General features: G+C 40.4%; 1 protein-coding gene and 1 long non-coding RNA gene across 2 annotated transcripts; one reads left to right on the top strand and one right to left on the bottom strand.

Annotated features, from left to right (window-relative positions):
• Positions 1-741: 741 nt before the first annotated feature.
• LOC306799040 lies at positions 742-9,254 on the bottom strand. Its single transcript, XR_013773522.1, has 3 exons — positions 9,119-9,254; positions 7,765-8,087; positions 742-1,384 (listed from the first exon to the last, which is right to left on the bottom strand). It is a non-coding gene; the product is annotated as an uncharacterized lncRNA (long non-coding RNA).
• Positions 8,877-19,988, top strand: THAP12 (THAP domain containing 12). Its single transcript, XM_079299162.1, has 5 exons — positions 8,877-9,163; positions 14,158-14,278; positions 15,806-15,913; positions 16,846-16,882; positions 17,135-19,988. Exons 1-5 carry the CDS (start codon positions 9,075-9,077, stop codon positions 19,078-19,080), a joined length of 2,301 nt encoding a protein of 766 aa, XP_079155288.1. The 5' UTR covers positions 8,877-9,074; the 3' UTR covers positions 19,081-19,988.
• Positions 19,989-20,469: the final 481 nt, after the last annotated feature.

Here is a 20,469-nt window from a genome sequence, read left to right as displayed (position 1 = left end):
TCCTTTTTATCCTATTTTCCCTCTCTCTTTCCCCCTTGGCTGAGGTACTTGAGAGGCACAGACTTCCCAGAACGCCTGATACCTGAGATTCCCCTCTAATCTATGACTTCTTTAATTTTTAATTCTTAGGGAATTAATGATTTTTCTCCATTTCAACATCAATATACAATTTCATTTATCAGCAAGCCTGCAGTTTGTTTGTAAAGGCAAATATCTTTTTCCATTCAGCAATCAGTGGGATCCATCCCACTGTTTCTTTTATAGTTTTACCTACCAGCAGACCCACAGCCTGTTTGTAAAGACAAATCCAGCATTCCTCTCAAGGGTGAGGCTTGCTCCTGGCTCTCTATGGCACAAGGCTCCATTTTTGCTGCAGGCTCTCATTTAGCACATTTCCCATCTTGGATGTGTTCTGGACACAGGTGCTCAGGGCCAGGCAGGTTGGTGAAGATGAACAGAGCCTCCTTGTTCTGCTCTCTCCCAGAAAATCGTGTGCTACACTTTGTTTTCAGAATGCCAGAGTGCTGGACCTTTGCCTAGGAGGATGGATGGTGTGCTCTGAATCATAACACCTATTTCCAGCAGATCTGCAAGGGCTGTTTTTTCTATCTCCCTGTACAGAGAAATGTTTCTTCCCTGTTATCACTGATGAATTTTTTCTCACTTGCAGTTTCCTATTCTTCTTCACAGTGGTATAAATCTCAAGTACTTGAAAACAATTATGCTGAACATTACAGTTATGTATGTATGTATGAAATGTCTGAAGCTGTGATTGCTGCATTTCTACAGACATCTTAAGACGATTTCTAAGAATATTTACTTCTATTAAGGATGAAGACCCAGACTTGGATGTGTATGAGAATGTCCAAAATCCAAATTTTCCTGGTAATTAAAGCCATGATGTTGCCATTTACTTCAGACTAGGTTACAATCAATTCTCCATTACCCAGAAAAACAGAAGGGCTGAGATATCATGGACAAAGTAAAAAAAATGCCCAAAACACATAAATAATGAATCCTGAAAAGCATAAAAAGGCCAGAGTTCTGCAGTGGTTGATCAGCTTTGATCAATAACCAAGGTTGTCCAAGCAGATGCATCAGAACTACCCCCAAGATGAGCAGATGCCCCCAAGACAAGCAAGATCTGGTCAGGAGGGTCTTCTCTAGTCAAAATCCACATCACACAGAAATCATGACACTGCTGTACAGCCTTAACCAGTCCAAGAACAGCACAGATCCTTCTGTAAAACTGAACCAGGCTTGTCTGAACTCAGAATGACTGCACACAGTCAACTCAGATCTCCTAGCCTAATCCAGGAGACTGAGACTTGACAGCATTTCTTTTGAGTCTGATGACCAAAATATCCAGTGTTCCAGTTATAGACTAAAAAAAAACAAGATGGAAAAAAGATTATATAATGAATTTGTCAGTCAAGGGGAGCTAAGATATCAAATGATCAAATCTGATGGTGACCTGATGAGCAACACTCTGCAAGCTGTTGTGATCTCTCTTGTGCCTTTATTTCCCACTTTTTAAAGCATTTTTAAAACTAATGACAGACAGTGTGATTTAACAGCTAGGCATTATATGCAGGGTGGTGAGGCTCTGGCAAAGGTTGCCCAGAGCAGCTGTGTTTGCCCCATCCCTGGCAGTGTTCAAGACCAAGTTGGACAGGGCTTGTAGCAACCTGGTCAAGAGGAAGGGTCCCTGCCCATGGTAGGGGGCTGTAACCAGGGGATCTTTTAAGTCTCTTCCAACCAAAACCACTCTGGAATTCCATGATTAATTTTATAAAAGCATGCTGCTGAGTATTCTTTTTAAGAAATTGCTCAATTATATGCATTTAAACAAAATCTGTTCCTTCTTCCAGAAAGGGAGATAAATGACCATCAATCTCTACTACTTTTTGCTATGCTCTCTACAACCCAACAATTTCAGATTCCCCATTGGCTTAAGTAATCTGAATCTCACCAATAACATAGTCTAATTAACCACAATTTCTGGGTGCTAACAGAATATCCTGTGCCTCACCACACTTATTTTTATCCTCAAAGACAATGGAAGAGAGAAGGAAGTAGGCTTGGAAGCCTCAGCAGTGAGATGGCCTGGGGAAGAGCTATGATTTTCCCAGGGAGGTGATTTGTATGCAGCTCAGGTCACCAGGACAAAGCTGCATTTCTCAGCTCTTTAGGAGTTCATAGGAAATGAGTGGAGCAGCCTCCATGTAGTTCTTCCCTGGGTTATTAACTGCAGCTCCCCTCACATCACTACAACCTGATTGATACAGGCTCTGCAATAATCCCTTTTCTTCAGAACAGCCTTTCATGGGTGGAAAAGACATGCTTCAGCTTAGTGCTATATGGGAACCAGGCACAGCTACTGCAGCTGCTGCTTTTATGAGAAAAATGGTGAATTTCCAGCTTCCAAGAGACTTATACTAGTAATTTTAAAAGTATAACTGGAAAATCAAGAGGAAAAATGTATTTGTTTCAGTCTGCCAGCAATTGAGAATGAAGTAAACAATCCACTATGCTTTTGATACTAAGATGAATGCAACATTAATTTCAAATTTTAGGGAATTTAAGGATAGTTTGAAGTATCTCCCATATCTTGCATAAGACAGAAATAGCCTAGATTCTAACAGAAGTTGAATTATTTATTGGCCTTTTTTTTTGTTTGTTTCCAAGTAGCTTAACCAATGGAATTTCCACTTCTCCTAATAGGTTATTCAGTGACTTGGTACATTTTCCTGGCATAAGCATTTCTATTTTAATGTCAATCTTCTGCCTTCAGACCTCTGCTAAAACCTCTCTTCCTCCTCAAACACTTTCTTATCACATTTTTCCTCCTGGCTAAGAGAAAATCAGAATCCTCAACAATGTCTAGGTGCTGGCAGTCTGCAGAGGAGCTTTTTATACACAGCCTTGTCAGACAGATTGTCACTCAGGACTATTTGTATTTAAATTCACAAAGATATTTCTTTTATACACAGCCTTGTCAGACAGATTGTCACTCAGGGCTATTTGTATTTAAATTCACAGATATTTCAACTACTTTCACTACAGATAGTTTTGTGTTGCCAATCAATAGACATTTCCCCCCCTATTGTATGTAATATATATTCTATTAAACAAATGCTTTTGTTTTACAAAACCTAACAGCCACATATGTATTTTACAAATGCTGGGTATCTCTAACAGGCTTCTGCCATTCAAAGAACATATATCCCACATCAGCAACTGGCAGAATTCAGTCACACTGGGACCTGAATTACATTGTATTTTAGGGAAGCTTGCATTTTCTCTTTCAAGTTACACTTTTTACCCATCAACAGAATGTCTATTGTTTCAAAGTTCAAATCAACTCACCAACAAATTACTTGCTCCTGATTTTTATTTTTACAAGGCTGGGTATGCTATAAATACTGAGGAAGGAAGTGAATATTAAAGATTATACAATCCAGATATAAGTATTTGAAATTATATTGATCCTGGAACACCTTGCAAATAGAAGTTTAAACTTACAGTATTGTTGTAGGGTGACAACAGTGACAGAAAAACAAGCTGGTTCTGCATTTGCAAACCAGGAACTAGCATTATTGTCACTATGCAGCTTTCAGTGAAATTTTGGGCAAAGTTCTCATGCTTTAAGAGGTTGATGTTAACACTGGGGATTAACAAGGTTTATGAAGATAAATAAAGACAACCCTGAGCAGGGGCAAGCAAACAGGAAAAAGAGGAGTCAGACTGTCACTCCTAACTCCTTCATGGTGGTGTAACCATGTACCTGCAGCACAGCACGGGGTGGGGAGGCTGTGATCTTGTGCTGGCTGGAACTTCAGAAACTGCAGCAGCTCAGGTAGAAGCCCAGACTAAAAGCAGCTGCTTGGAAATTTAGATGGCTGCTTCCCTCTGCACCAGGGAAGTAGCTGTAGGCCAGAAGACACAGCTGAGTAAGAGTAAGACGTAGAGCAGGTAAGAATACAGACAGCCTGTGCACAAACCCGTGGTTTTTGGGCAGATCCTCGCATCAAAGTCCAGGGCTGGAAACACAACTGCCCTCTGGGTTTTCTCATATTGAAGATCTGATAGGACACCTATGAAAATCACCATTCTTTGAATCAGAACCATAAAAAGATCCCAGTGAAATAGGGAAAATGCAAGGGAAATTTGGCCTGATAACTTTTTAATACCATCACAGTAATTGTTAACTTTAATTTACAAAAAGCTAACCTCAAGGAAGGAGCTGGGATGCTGCATTACTGTAACTTAGGGTGGGAATTAAGCTGCATGTTGATCACTAACATTGCTTACTCAGCCTGAATTCATCTGTGCCCAAAGGTCTGACATACACCACTTGGTTATTCCCCACCTTTGCTTCCCAGTTCTTCAGAACACCAGGCATGCAGGAATAAAAAGAGGATGTATCAGCTTTGGAAGGAGGGTCAGGTCTCTCAGGAAATATTTAAGGGGGTTGCTAGGGCATGTAGAAAAAAAAATTAGGGAGGCCAAAGCTCAGTTCGACCTTAATTTGGCAACTTCTGTAAAGGAAAATAAAAGTATTTTTACAAATATATTAATTGGAAAAGGAAGGGTAAGATCAACCTTTGTTCTCCACTGGATGCAGGAGGGAACTTAGTAACTTCGGATGAGAAGGCAAAAGTGCTTAACACTTTCTTTGCCTCAGTCTTTAATGTGAAGACAACTTGTCCTCAGGACAGCTGTCCTGCTGGGCTGGTAGATGGTGTCAGGGAGCAGAATGATCCCCCTGTTATCCAGGAGGAAACAGGCAGGGTGGATGTTCATAAATCAATGGGATCAGATGGGATGCATCCCAGGGCAAAGAGGGAGCTGGGAGATGAGCTTGTGAAACCACTCTTCATCATTTACCAACATCCTGGCTCACTGGGGAGGTTCCAGGTGATTGGAAGCTGGCCAATGTGACACCCATTCACAAAAAGGTGGGAAGGAGGATCCTGGTAACCATAGGCCACTCAGCCTGACCTCAGTACCAGGTAAGGTAATGGAGCAGTTTGTACTGAGTGCCATCACACAGCACTTACAGGATGGGCAGGGTATCAGACCCAGCCAGCACGGGTTTGATTGCAGGCTGAGCATGAGCCAGCAGTGTGCCCAAGTGGCCAGGGGCCCCTGGCCTGGATCAGGAACAGTGTGGCCAGCAGGAGCAGGGAGCTCATTCTTGCCCTGTACTCAGCACTGGTGAGGCCACACCCTGAGTGCTGTGTCCAGTTCTGGCCCCTCAGTTTAGGAAGGATGTTGAGATGCTGAAATGTGTCCAGAGGAGGCAGCAAGGCTGGTGAGGGGCTTGGAACACAAACCCTGTGAGGAATGACTGAGGGAGCTGGGGGTGTTTAGCCATAGAAAAGGAGGCTCGGGGGTGACCTTATCACTCTCTACAGCTCCTGAAAGGTGGCTGTAGCCAGGTGGGGATTGGTCTCTTTCTCCAGGCAGCACTGACAGAACAAGAGGACACAGCCTTAAGCTGTGCAAGTGAAACATAGGCTGGATATAAAGAAAAAGTTTTTTATGGCAAAAGTGATAAAGTACCGGAATGGTCTGCCTGGGAAGGTGGTGGAGTCACCATCCCTGGATGTGTTTAACAGAAGATTGGATGTGGCATTCGGTGCCATGGTTTTTTGAGGTGTTAGGGCATGGCTTGGACTCAGTCTTGAAGGTCTCTTCCAACCCAGTGATTCTGTGAATCTGTGTGATTCTCTGAACCCTGGACTGAAGCACCTTGGGGTTTATACAGCTATTATGAATAGATACTTCTAAATACAAATCTACAAAACTAGCTCTGTGAGATTAACCTGATACCCATTTAGGTCTTACACTCAGGTTATCCCAACAATGAGGCTATAAGGCTTGGAAGAGAAATGTAGTAGTAAAAAAAAATCATGGAAGCATTTCAGACTTTAAATATTCTCTTGCATATAAATTTTTCATAGCAGGAAACCAGCAGTCACACTAACAGTACTCCCAGAAAATTAAGGCATCCTAAGTCCATTTCCAGAAGCACACAGAAAAATTTATTTTATACCCGTGAAGGAAAATCTTGTATTTAAGATACAGCTAACCTTTGAAGACATGGGGAAAAAAGCAACGCAAACAGACAAAATTCCTTTAAGAATAATTTATCAGAACAAATTATACAATAATCAGATTGTATGGTCAACATTAATACAGTATATATTTAATACAGTTATATTTCTATAGACATACTTGGACACATACTGTGAATAAGACAATAATCAAGATTATTTAAAATTTATATGTACATTTCAGAGGCTACTGTGCAGGAAAAATTATTTCAGGGATTTCTGCACACTACAACAGAGGATAATTTTTGAAATTTCCCACTAAGTAGTAATGTAAACTACTCTTTATTTTTAAATAAAGTGCTTCTAGTATTGCTACTGGGTTTTGAAAACTATTTACTTCATTTTCTTTCCACTACACAGAAAGCACTTCAGAGTAAGTCTCAACATAAAAACCACCATCCAGACCACACTAAGTCCACTTTGTAAACAAGTCCTTACCTTCATTTCATTAGGATAGCTCCTGTGCAAATATACACACATCTGGAAGGTAATAGCCATGACATCCTTGTATAGTGCTTCAAATAATACAATCATTATCAACTTTGGTCAGAAGTAACAGCTCAGAAATATGTGCAATGGCTAATTTAATTTTAATACTGCCATGGTAACATTCTGGGACTCTGGTCTCAGAGCCCCAAAAAGGAGTTTAGCATGACAGTACATCTGTTTGGTGAAGCAATTTGGAGGAGAAAAGGTCTTTCAGTATTGGGCAGAACATACAATTTTCTTATTAGGTGAGAATAAGTAATTTTTTCCTACCAAAACAGATTTTAAGAGCTTTAAAATTCACTCTAACTTTATGCAATTGTGCTCCTATACTATTAGTACAATTGAAAATGATCCTGCTCTCTTTTTTTTTGTGTTTTCTTGTATCAGCATGAACATTTATTCAACCTGCACCACAGAGGAGATGGCAGCTATCTGGACTAAATCTAACCTGAGTTTATTTTTAAAAATATTACTTATCTGATTAACTCATTTATACAGTTCTCTGTCCATGAATGTTGGTGACTCCCCAGTAAAATCAAACCAATGGAATGCAGCTACAGTTATCTTTAGCATTTACTTAAATGACTACTCAAAACTACTTCAGCTACATACCCAAGGTAGAATTCAGGCAAATAATTAACACCAAATAAACCAATGTTATTATAATTGGTCAGGGACACTTGGTGACAAGACTTCCTCATGTAAAAGACAGCTTTAATCCTGCTCATACAAAACAAAGCAAGCTTGAACTATTTGAAGCTCAAAAGGAATCAAATAAGTAGGGGTTTTTTGTTATTTTTCCTTTATGCATTCTTTTGAAAAAATGACCATTTAGTGTCTTTGGTTTATCCTTCCTAAAGCCCAGCACATCTCTAGGACAGGAAGATTTTTTTATGTGAAGATACACAAAGGATGGAGCACAGCTGAATTATTAAAACTACAGCAGTATTACACCTGAAACAATCATCACTTGCCATCAGCATTTATGATTTCATGCTCTACCTACTTTTAAATATGACATATTTGGGAGGGTTTTTTTTTCCTAAGCTTTATTTTATTTTTACCTAATAACAGCTTCTGAGCAGTACAACCTCTATCTAATTATTCCATTACTTAAAAAGCTTGTGGCCTTTACCATTACCTCTTAAACTACCTGAAAGGAGATTTTAGTCAGGTGGGGATCAGCTTCTTCTCCCAGGCAACCAATGATGAGAAGACAAAGTCTTAAGCTGTGCCAGGGAAGGTTTAGGCTGTACATCAGGAGGAATTCTTTTCACAGAAAGGGTGGTTAGATATTGGAAGGGTCTGCTGAGGGAGGTGGTATTGTCACTGTCCCTAGAGATGTTTAAGGAAAGCCTGGATGTGCTGTGGTCTAGTTGACAAGGTTATGACTGATCATAGGCTGGACTCAATGATTGCAGAGTGTCTTTTCCCACCTAATTGATTCAGTGATTCTGTGTGGGATTATCCATCAGGCTGCAGAGTAGCAACATCCTCCTAGAGCCAAACAAAGACATGAGAACAATGTCAGAACATCGAGGTTCAACCTATGAGTGGTTTAAAACAGACACAGTGTAGCATATATAGAGATAGGGAGCAGCCCCATCTGTGAGTTTCCTGAGGCAGAGAAACTAAGGGAAATTTAGCCACAAATGATCAGAACTGTAGCAATGAGGCTGGCTAGCTGCAGACCTGTGGCTGGTGACCAGGAGCTGTGAGCAAAGAGAGGGGGGAAACCAGTTGTGGAGTTAATGGGGGAACTGGAGGCACTGTGCTTGGAGACCAGGGGTTAGATGATAAAACGATGTAGGGCTGCAAATACATGAATGAAAAAAAAAGGGGATAATGTGGCAGGACAGAGCAGGAAGATAGGGCTTACATGAGTAAGTTGGACAGGAGAAGTGCTTGTCTGTACAAAAAATATCTTACGATCCTACTCCTACACTGGGTTTTAGTGGCCACGGCGTAACACACACATGCCGTAAGGTGTGCATGTACACTTGGCGTCACAGAGAGCATCACACACACGGTGTGACACGAACACACAGGCCGTAACACACACACCCACGGGTTAACAGGCGCACGGTGCAATGAAAACACGCGGTGTCACCCGCATAAACATAACGCACAGTACCCAACACGCACACTGCGGAACTCACACACACACACACACCGCGCCCCCCGCGCATGCGCGCGCCCGCTCCCCGCGCGCACGCGCAGCGCTGCGCCGTGCCCGCGGCGGGCGCGCGCGGTGCAGTGTGGGAAGGAGGCGGCCCCGGCCCGGCGGAGCGCGGCGCTGAATCCTCCCGGCCGCTCACAGCACTGTGGAGCCGCTTCCCGCCCCATCTCCCCTCCGGCCGCCGCCGCCTCCTCCTCCTCCACCCCACACACGCACCCTCCCCCCCGCCCCCCTCCCGCCGGCCCGCCGATTTAAAGGGACAGCGGCGCCGGCCGGGGGGAACCATGCCGAACTTCTGCGCGGCGCCCAACTGCACCCGCAAGAGCACCCAGTCCGACCTGGCCTTCTTCCGCTTCCCCCGGGATCCGGCCAGGTGAGACCATCTCGGGAGGGGCGGGCTCCCCCTCAGGCCCCTCCGGCCGCAGCGCCGCCTGCCCGAGCGCACGCCGTGCTGGGGGGCCGCTCCCTCCTTCCCTCCGCCCGCTCTGCCTCCCTCACGGCGCCTCCTTACCCGCGGGGCCGGCGGGCGCCCGCAGCGCCGCCGCTGCCTGCGGAGGCCGCGCTCGCTCTGGCGCCGGCGGGGCGGGGCCGCGGGACCCTCCGGGCTGCGGCGGCTGCGCCTGCGCCGGGCCGGCAGCGGCTGCGGCCGCCGCCCCTCGGGGGAGTGGTGGGGACGGAGCGGGGAGCGGCGCCGGGCCCGGAGGGAGCGGGGCGGGCTGTGTGAGAGTCGGTGCGGGGCGGCCGAGAGGGATGTGGGGCGGCTGCAGGGAGCCACGGGCTGAGGCAGGGGAGCCCTGCACTCTGTGGGGAGCCCGCACCGGCTCTAGCAGTGACAGTCTATCAGTTCTGCCATGAGGTGTGTGCGTGGCAAATGGGACACTGCTGCGACTAGAGAGGACCTGTCACAGGATTGCTGGGAAGGTGGTAAAGCATGAGCAGCAGCAGAAGTGATGGGAGAAATTCCCAATGGGTGAAAAGCAAGGGTGGTGTACTAGTAGAGCAAAAAGTACATCAGAGACAGTGGAAAATACTATGAAAAATAAATAATCTACTTAGACATAGAAACCCCCATGTAAAGATTCACCCTTAAATCAAAATAGCACTATTAAAATCACTTGGTTTAACATGATGCACACAATACTGAAAGGCACATAGGCAGAGTGCAATACCAGTTACCTCTTTTCTAAGAGTAGATAGTTAAGGGTGAATTTTTTAATGATTTATACCTGATATTTACTTGCTTCCTTCCTTGATTTCTGAAAAAGTAAAAACCCTATGAGAATTACGCACATGTAGTATTTTCTAAGGAAACAGACCCTCTTAAGCGATTTCAAATGAAGATACAAAACACTTATATAGGTGGTCACTGCTCTCTGAAGTTGTGATTTTGGATACGTTATGAAGTGCTCCTGGATGAATGCAATGCCTTGGTGTAAAGCTTGGCTATACAGACCTCTTCTTGATGCCTAGTACATGTAAGGCATTGTAGTAGAATCCACATTCCACATGCTTTTGCTTTAATAAGAACTGAAATCAAAGTGGTTGCTTACCTACTCTTATTCTTTCATTTTTATGATTTGCTCCTGCTGTTGTCTCTTTCTACTTTCTGTCCTATGAGACCCTCAAGATCTCACAAAAAGGAATGTCTGCATTTTGTGTGGAATTGAAGAAATTCGGTGCTGTCTCAGCTTCAGTCTTGATTTGTAAGAGCTCCATGCTGTAGAATGTGAGCCACATCAAGCTGTACAGAAGTCATCAATAGGTGACAGTTGACTGTGAAGAAAATACTCTCTTGAGTTTGTAGGTTTTTTTTATGGCAGGACATTTTAAATTAGTGTTTTCCATGGTAGCAGTGCAGCGATGCAGTTAAAGGTGTGTGACTAAATGATTGCATTTTAAATATTATTTTTTAAAAACTATTTTATAAACTCTAGGAATGGTTTGGGTTGGAAGGAACCTTAAAGCTCATCTTGTTCCAAGCCATGGGCAGGTACACCTTCCATTGGACTGGCTTCCTTGCTCCTAGCCCCATCCAGCCTGGCCTTGAACACTTCCAGGAATGGGGCAGCCTCAGCTTCTCTGGGCAACCTGTGCTCTATGTATGTAACCTAAATTTCCCCTCTTACAGTCTGAAGCCATTCTCCCATGTCCAGTCACTACAGTTCCTGATGCAGAGTTCCTCTCTTGAGTTCTCTGTGAGGCCTCTTCAGACACTGCAAGGTGCTGAGGTCTCCACACAGCCTTCTCTTCTCCAGGCTCAACAGCCACTACTTTCTCATCTTGTCTTCTTAGGGGAGATGCTCCAGTCCTCTTACCAGCTTTGTGGTCTCCTCTGGACTTAGCCCAACATTTCCATGTCTTTCTTTATATTGGGGCATAGTGTACACAGTATTTCAGATGGGGGTGTCACAAGAGCGACAGAATCCTCTGTCTAGAGAATGGAGAAGCTATATATAAACTGTTTATAGAATCTTTGTGCTCTTGGAAACAGTCAGTGACAAAGATGTTTTAAGTCCTCGAGAAGTTCTCTTCCTTAATATCTTACAAATTTCTGTCCAAAGTTTATTATATATTCTATTTTACCAGGAGCATTTAGAAACTGATAAATCCATGCATCCTTTTGGTTTTACAGACTTGAAGGTGTTGGTTTATTTTGTGGGTTGGTCTACAGCAGTCTGCAGATGGAAATTACAATATGTTCCATGCACTGCTTGCTCTCATTTTTGTAGGTCAGACTGGGATGGTGAACAAAGTACTTTGTGCAAAAATGTTGTTTGCACTTGGCGGCTTACAGTGGGAAAGCTGAAAATAAAGTTGTTAGAATATATCTTAGAATAAACTTTGATTTTAAAAAATCATTAATGGTAAATGGATAGTGCTGGCTAAATTGTTTCTACTACCTTACTGCTTTCAGTGTTTCTATAATAGCTGTGTAATTGCCTTTAATGTTTTCCCAGTTCAGTGCTAAGCAGTTCCAGTTAGACATTCCAAGTCTGATCTTTCAGGTATTAGGAAGTCAGTGAGAGCTAACCTGTTAAGACTACCTTCTTTCATTTTGGCTATTTGAGAAGATAAAGGGTCCAGAGATTAGCCTTTGGAGAAGAGCTTCCAGCATTTAATGAGTGATATATAGCCTTTTCATATCAAACTATGTAAGTAGCCTGTGTTACCTTCATAAGGTTGTGTATTTTATAGTTTTATGTAGTCTAGGCAGTGAACCCCACAGTAAGACATGTTTGTTTAACTCTCGTCTGTGATTGTGGCTCTGTTCATCATGGTGAGTTGAGTTACAGTTGAGATATGAGTGTTTAGAACAAAATACTTCTTAAACAAATAGATGTTGTTCTACTGCAGATGACCAGTACTGAGGTAATATGTACTCCAGCTGCATGTCAATAAAATTCCATTTCAATTTTGTGAGATGTCAGCAGATCTCTGAAAATGTAGTTTGTGACTGAAGAAAACCTTCTCAAAAGCTAATTAGCAATGCCTAAGTGGTCTCAAGGAAACTTTCCTGCCTCCTGTTCAGGAGCCACACTTGGAGTCCCATTTGCATGAACCAAGACTTGAATTGCTGTGGCCGAAGCCCCTCCAGGGCAGGTGGCTCTGGTGAAACAGTTCTCTTTGACTCCCTGGACATGCCATGCTCATGGTGGCAGACAAGTTTCCTTTCCAGTCTTGACCTTGGGTTTTCTGTAGCAGAGTCTTAGATGTCTGATTCCTTTCACTTTAATCATGATGTGATAACAGCTTGAGCTGATGCCTCTGGGAATTGACCCTGAACCAAGAAATCCCAGGCTTTTATATCCTTACAGTCTGTGCACCCATTCTGTAACTGTTGCCCTTATGTACAGCATTATTCCAAGCACAAATAGAACAAAACAGGATTACCAAAGGGTAGAGTAAAACATGGATTCACGTGCACAAACACTGAAATGGTTACCAATAAAAAGTCACAATCAACTAGTTGACCATTCACCATGTGAGAATGGTGTATCCAGTTTCCTTACCTAAAACTTACAGCAAATAGTATGTGGCAGTATATGGGCCTTCCTATTTAACTTCCTATTTGGATTTTACTTGAAAATGCCTTCGTTAATCCTTCATCCCCAGGTCATATGTCATGTAGCTGTATTTTGTTTTATTTGTCATTTATTATTTTGTCTGAAATGGTCTCCAACCATTTATTTTCTAAGAGGCTGATCCTGAATATAATTCTCTGCCAGACACTATTCCTGTTGATGACCACTCTAGAGTTTGGTGGGAGTGATTTCCAATTATTTTGCTATCTCATAGCACTGCTCCCAAACTCCAGGCCCTTTAACATCTACCTGACTACAAGTTTGAGCAGTTTCATTATTTCTTTGTTTCACAGGTGCCTTTGGTATGAGGTGCACAGCGTACTAAAGCAATTTCTCTTGTAAGCTTGGTAGCTTCTTGCAGCACTTATATTTCAGTTCCATTAGATACATAGTTTTTTATGTGGTGAGAAAACAATGGTTCTTTCCGTAGGGTATACATATGACACTCTCCAAAAGCACATTTAGAATTAGTCACTCATTAATTACATCCCCACCAGGCTGCTCTTCCTAATGCAAGTTAATTCAGCAACTTGGGCACCAAGGGTTGTAGAGGCTCTTACCTCTAATTTTCTCATTCCTGTGTGGCCTGTGTGTCATTTTCCATTCATGTGGATCCATTCTCCAATGGATCTTCATGTATGAAGATCTTGTAAGAACTTCATCTGGTGTTTTCTGTGCCCTCCAGAAATATGTTTTGTCTATGAATCAATTGCCAATGAAGAAGAAATTTCTTTGGGCGTGGAAGCACTGTCTGTAGAATGATTGCCTTTCCATTGTTATTATTCCACTTTCATAAATCTACTCTAAACTCCCCAGTGCCCACAATAAATAAGAACACTGTGTTATGAAGGGAGGTGGAGAAGACAACTATCTTAAAAACTGCTTAGAAAATATTATGACTTTAAACTATAAGCACATCTCTTTGGTTTTTAATTTTCCTTTTTAAGAGTGAATTCTTTAGAATAAATAGAATAAATAGCGAAGTTTCATGAGCAATTGTGCTACAATTTGCTCTGTGTATGTGTGTGTGAAACAGGCAAGAATATATAAATTAAAGGAAAAGAGTCCTGAATTTGATGAGGTGATATTGAGTGGTGAGCAAAAGCAGAAAAAGTCGTTTTTGCAAAGATTTGATGGGATGTTCTAAAGGAAGTTTTAAAGAACTTTCCTGAGCCTTGCATCAAGGTCACTTGCACTCACTTGTACTCCAATTTTTAGTGTGGTTTGAAATTGTAAGGGATTTTGTTTTGTCCTAAGATTATCTAATTCTTCTCCTTACATGCAGATGTCAGAGATGGGTAGAGAACTGTCGAAGGGCAGATTTAGAAGATAAAACTCCAGATCAACTCAACAAACACTACAGATTGTGTGCTAAACATTTTGAGACTTCTATGATATGCAGAAGTGTAAGTACAAACAAGCATTTATTTACTGCATTTTGCAAAATGTGGCTGACATTTTTCACTAGAAGGCTACCTTTTAATCTTTTAGCTCCTGGGTAACTTGTCCCTAGGAAAATTAATTTCTTAGTCTTAATTGGGATTACGCCATTGTCTAGGGCTCCACACAGGCTCACAACCCTTGAAAATGATGATGACAATAAGCAGTCAGAGGAGAGAGAAAAAATGGTGTTCCTGAAGGTTTAATATGTTTATTGAACTGGTCCTCACTGCAGTGCTTATCACACATTTTTGTTTCACTGGAGATTATAATTTTATGTAAGTTTATTTGGTATAAGTTTGCATGTCTCTAATTGTTTAAACTTAGTAATGTCCTGTTCCTGAAGTGTGTGCATGGTGTGATTTGGTTAATTGCACTCTGTTGTTGCCACAAGATTTAAATACTCTTTACATCTATCAAGCTTTTATTTCCTGTTACATTTTCATCCAGCTAAAATCAAAGCACTGCATTCTTTTAATGAAGTTACAGCTTTGAATTATTTTTGTCAAGAATATGATTTTAACAGCTTGTATAACTGTATTAAAGGGTGGACTTGGGAGTTTATACAATAAAGTTTTAATTTCTGGGCTGTATTTCACTCTGGTACATAAGCAAGACCAATCTTTTAGTTATGAAGGATAATTAAAATGTACAGGTCAAACTCTGAAGTCCTGGTGGTACTACACATGATGAGGTCTTTAATTAGCCAGTATCCCAGAAATAGATGAAAATTGGAAGGAATTCTGAGTCTGAAATTAAACTCTATACAACTGGGTTTGTTTGAAATGTTTTTTAATCTAGTGAGAGATGCCATCAGTTACAATTCTGTACTTAGTGGAAATTAGCCAGTATAGGCAACACAGGTTTACAGTATATCCAAATACAAACTTTTGCTTAATTTTTTTTTTTTTTTTAATAACTGGGAGCACTTACATGATCATCTAGAAGTCTTTTCTTCTTTTTTTTTTTTTATTTATTTTTTATTCACAGACAAATTTTCCCTCAGTATGATCTTTCACAGTAGTGTTTGTTTGGTGGACTTCATAATTCTACAAAAAGAAGCGACTGAACATTTTCACAATGAAATGTTTCTAGAATTGTGACATAAGTGATAAAACCCAAAACACAATAGTAACAAAATGTTTACTTTCTGATGCATAAATTACTTTATACAGAATGTTTATTTTTTAAAAAATCATAATATTGGAGTAAATTAAAATTATTGGATCCAGGGTCTTTGATATGAAGATAATGAGGACAAAAAAATATTTGCATTTGGATTGGAGTTTCCTGTAGTATCTGTCTTCCTATTTTCAGTGTTCTCTTGATATCCTTGAAATTTGAATTGCATGGCTTAGCTTTCTCTTTGGTAACATCAAAAAGTCAAAGTGCTTTAGAATAATAATATGAACAAGAAAAGGAGAGGAACAAAAGGGCACATTGTCTGAAATTTCTCAAAGAATTCCCTCATCTAGATGTCTGTTTTCTTACAGAGCCCATACAGAACAGTTCTAAGGGATAATGCTGTGCCAACTATATTTGATCTTACAAGTCACCTGAACAATCCCCACAGCAGACATAGGAAAAGGATAAAAGAGCTGGTAAGTTTTTACTGTAAAATTATTGATTTATAATTAAAAGAAAAAAAAGGCAAGTAAGTTATGTGAAACTTTTTCATAAAAAAGTAAAATAAAAGTATTTAGCACTCGAGTGTTTGTATTTTCTATGCTGCCTATTCCTTTTTTGTTGATTATGAGTTAAATGCATGATAAAAATTTTATCTACTATGGAAGTCTTTGAAAAATAATCTGGAAAATTAAATGCATTGATCCAGAGCTGATTCTTTCATCCAAATCAAATGTATGGTTTTCTTTTCCTTGTTACTACCATGCCGACTGAACACAACTGATGCATGGTATCCCAAAATTCTTGCTACATATTGACTGTGATCTTTAGTTCACCCATTTAACTTCTGAAATCTGAATCAGTTCAGACATGCTTCTTTTAGCTAATTTATCTTAAAAAATGATTCATGGATAAAACTAAGATCAAGAATTTTTTTCTGTGGGATTGTGTCTTGTGTGTCATTTAGGCAGAAAGTGTCTCTGGTTGTATCTTGAGAATTAAGAGGAATTACACTTCTGATCTCTGTTTATATTTGAAAAATTACAGACAATTTCTAAATACTTTTTTATGATTTTGGTTGCATCTGTTGACTGAAATAGAGAGTTCTGTCTACTGGCAGTACATTATCAAATTGCAATAGAATCTATCTAATGGAATCTATTTACTAATAATTGTACATATTGAAGAACCTCCTAATACAACTGTTCTCATGTAGTTGGTAGATACATGTTGTGGCAGTAGTGAACTACCTCAAGAAATCTCCTGGGCTTAGAATTTCTAGCACTTCTTGGCAAATATTTACTGGTCTCATCTACAGTGTTTGTATCTGATCTTGATGTGTTAATATTTTAAGGTCACGTGTTAGACAGTGTCATCAATATAAGTTCTTTTTGTTTGTTTTTTTAAGAGTGAAGATGAAATAAGAACATTGAAGCAGCAAAAGAGTAAGTGGTCAAAATAATTGAGATAATAACTTTATTTGCTGAGGCTGACACGGTAATGCAGGACTCATAACTATTAATTTATATATAGCAGGAGGATAGTTGAGTTCCTTCTTGATTCAGTCAGCCAGTCTAAATTGTTTCCAAAATACTCATTCACTTTTAAACTGGAAACATTATTCTCTGGACTTAAAGGTAAGGGCAAATGAATGTTATGTTTTATTTTTGACACTTACAGTATTTTTCATTTTGTAGTTGATGAAGCTTTTGAACGGAAACAGGCAACTCAAGAACTGAATGAAAACAATGAACAAAATACTGTCCCAGAGGAAGGAGGGGAAGAACAAGAGGAAAAAGCTGTCCCCTTGACACTGGAAGAAAGAGAAAACAAAGATTACCTTAAATCATTATTTGAAATTTTGATCCTAATGGGTAAACAAAATATTCCGTTGGATGGCCATAATGTTGATGAACTTCCAGAAGGTATTTTTGCTTCAGATAACTTTCAGGCTCTGCTGGAATATAGAATAAATGGTGGTGATGAAGTTCTGAGGAAACGATTCGAGATGACTGCAGTCAACCTTGAGTACTGTTCAAAAACTCAGCAGAAACAAATGCTCGAGATCTGCGAAAACTGTGTTAGAGAGGAGACACTGAGGGAAGTAAGAGACTCGCACTTCTTTTCTATTGTCACTGATGAAGTAGTAGATATAGCAGGAGAGGAACATTTGCCAGTGTTGGTGAGGTTTGTTGATGATTCTCACAATCTAAGAGAAGAATTCATAGGATTTTTACCATACGAGGCTGATCCTGAAATTTTAGCTGCTAAGTTCCACTCAACCATTACTGAAAAGTGGGGTCTAAACATGGAGTACTGTCGGGGTCAAGCCTACATTGTCTCCAGTGGATTTGCTTCTAAAATGAAAGTTGTGGCTACAAGACTCTTGGAAAAGTATCCACAAGCTGTGTATACACTCTGTTCCTCCTGTGCCTTAAATGTTTGGCTGGCAAAATCTGTTCCTGTTGTCGGTGTTTCCATTGCATTAGGAACGATTGAAGAAGTTTGCTGTCTTTTTAATCAGTCTCCACAATTATTAGTAGAACTGGACAACGCAATTTCTACTCTTTTTCAGGACAATGACGAGAAGGGTAATGAATTGAAGAAGATCTGCCGTTCTCAGTGGACAGGCAGGCATGATACTTTCGAGGTTTTAGTGGACCTCCTGCAAGCATTGGTAATGTGCTTGGATGCTGTGAGCAGTGACTTGTCTGTCAGGTGGAACAACTTCATCGTTGGTCGAGCATTTGTACTTTCAAGTGCATTAACAGATTTTGATTTCATTGTCACTATTGTAATTATGAAAAATGTTCTGTCTTTTACGAGAGCATTTGGAAAAAATCTCCAGGGACAAACATCAGATGTGTTCTTTGCAGCTGGCAGCTTAACAGCAGTATTGCACTCTCTGAATGAAGTGATGGAGAATATTGAAGTTTACCATGAATTTTGGTTTGAGGAAGCCACAAATTTGGCTACAAAACTGGATGTACAAATTAGACTCCCAGGAAAGTTTCGCAGGGCACAACAGGGGAACTTTGACCCCGATATGACATCAGAAAATTACTACAAAGAGATCCTAAGTGTTCCAACATTAGAGCATATTATTCAAGAATTGAAAGATATTTTCTCAGAACAACATTTAAAAGCTCTTAAATGTTTATCATTAGTGCCCTCAGTCATGGGACAGCTCAAATTCAATACATCTGAGGAGCATCATGCTGACATGTTCAAAAATGACTTGCCCAATCCAGACACACTTTCTGCTGAGCTTCACTGTTGGAGAATCAAGTGGAAGCACAGAGGAAAAGATATTGAACTTCCAGCTACTATTTATGAAGCACTTCACTTACCTGACATAAAGTTTTTCCCAAATGTTTATGCATTGCTTAAAGTCTTGTGCTTGCTTCCATTGATGAAGGTGGAGAATGAAAAATACGGAATAGGACGAAAGCGCTTGAAGGCGTACCTGAAAAACACCTTGACAGGGCAAAGGTCAAGCAACCTTGCTTTGCTGAACATTAACTTTGACATAAAACATGACTTAGATTTGATGGTGGATACTTATATTAAACTCTATCCAGATAAAGTGGAATTTCAGGACTGTGTTCCTTCAAACAATTCTGAAGTAACAGATGATGCCTAACTTTTTAAGCTCTAACCAATCTGTTGAAACAGCTTGTTGTTAATTAAGTTTCAAAGCTGGGGAGAAAAACCGGTGAAATCTTAAAAAATCACTGCAATTGTGTTTCCATTTTAGGCCTTGGACTGAACAAGCTGTGGTCAATGACCTAAATTATGTGTTAGTCCACACTAAATGGGTTTGGCAAACAAAATCAAGCCTGACACAAGCCCATGCTCTTGGCAGAGGTGCTTTCTACATCTGATTGGCTTAACTAGGTGCTCATTTACTTTATTGCATTGTGGAAAAAGTACATTGTGATTGTAGATCTGATGAGGCTGTTACATGTTCACTGATGAATTAGGATGAGAAAGAAACTCAAAATATTAAAAGGTTTAATCTATTTCAGTTCTGTTACTTAGGAATTTTTTTTAAAAAAACAAACATTTAAGAAAGTCTTTGATGTGTATTTGAGTGGCATTTTGGAGAGTGGATTCAGCTGTTGCACGCTGCCCGTGCTGTGGACAGGTCTCAGTGTCAAGTGAATGTCAGTGATATAGGGGTACTTTTACAGTTTTGTTGGAAGAGTCAACCTCTTTAATCTCTTGATGACTGTTTACATTCCTTTGTGTCAGACACAAAACTTTTTTCTTTAGGCTTAACAGGCATGGCAGTATTTAAATTCCTAAAAGACACTAAAAACTTAAAATTTATTCCACAAACATTTAAATCTGTTTGCTCTGCCCCGACTCTGACACAAACCCATGCATCTTATAGTATGTTTATTTGTAAACTCACTCTGGAAAGATTAAAATAAGAGTTTGTTGTTTGTCTAGAAGTAAGATTGAAAATATTGCTGTTATTTTTTGGTGAGAATGAAACATTTTTGTACAGTTTATGGAAATTTAAAATAAAATGTGAATTGCTTTTTACACAGCACTGGACTTCTTAGTAAAGCTGTGCCTCTGGGAGTATGTTCTGTAAAGATGCCTTTTATTTTAACAGTTTTTTCTTCATTATTTTTGCAATTCTAGTGAGCAGCCTTTTCTGAAGACAGCAGAAATTTCCATAGTACTGCTGATCTGCATGTTTTTTGAAGTATTTTGAGATAGCACTAACTACAGTGCTTTTACTAATGGAAGTTCTGACACGCAGAAAGATCAAATTTGAAAGGGTTCTAAAGTAAAATTTTGCAGCTATTCTGATTCATGGCAGTTTTATAACTTATTTATCAAATCAAACATCTAAAATTGAATGGTTTGGGTAGGAAAGAACCTAAAGATCATCCAGTTCCACCCTGCCATGGGCAGGGACACCTTTCACTTGACCAGGTTGCCTCAAGGCCAGTCCAGCCTGGCCTCAAATACTTCCAGGAATGGGCAGCCACAGCTTCTCTGGGCAGCCTGTGCCAGA

This window comes from Erithacus rubecula (assembly GCF_903797595.1).
Source record: "Erithacus rubecula genome assembly, chromosome: 1".
NCBI classification, from domain to species: Eukaryota; Metazoa; Chordata; class Aves; order Passeriformes; family Muscicapidae; genus Erithacus; species Erithacus rubecula.
The sequence above is the reverse complement of the archived record's forward strand: the minus strand, read 5'-3'. Positions and strand labels throughout refer to the sequence as shown.

Excerpts from the sequence above, each read along its gene's own strand:
- THAP12 (XM_079299162.1), top strand. The coding sequence starts at position 9,075 with ATGCCGAACTTCTGCGCGGCGCCCAACTGCACCCGCAAGAGCACCCAG. Across the intron at positions 14,279-15,805 it reads CTTCTATGATATGCAGAAGT|AGCCCATACAGAACAGTTCT; the intron begins GTAAGTACAAAC and ends GTTTTCTTACAG. Across the intron at positions 16,883-17,134 it reads AACATTGAAGCAGCAAAAGA|TTGATGAAGCTTTTGAACGG; the intron begins GTAAGTGGTCAA and ends TTCATTTTGTAG.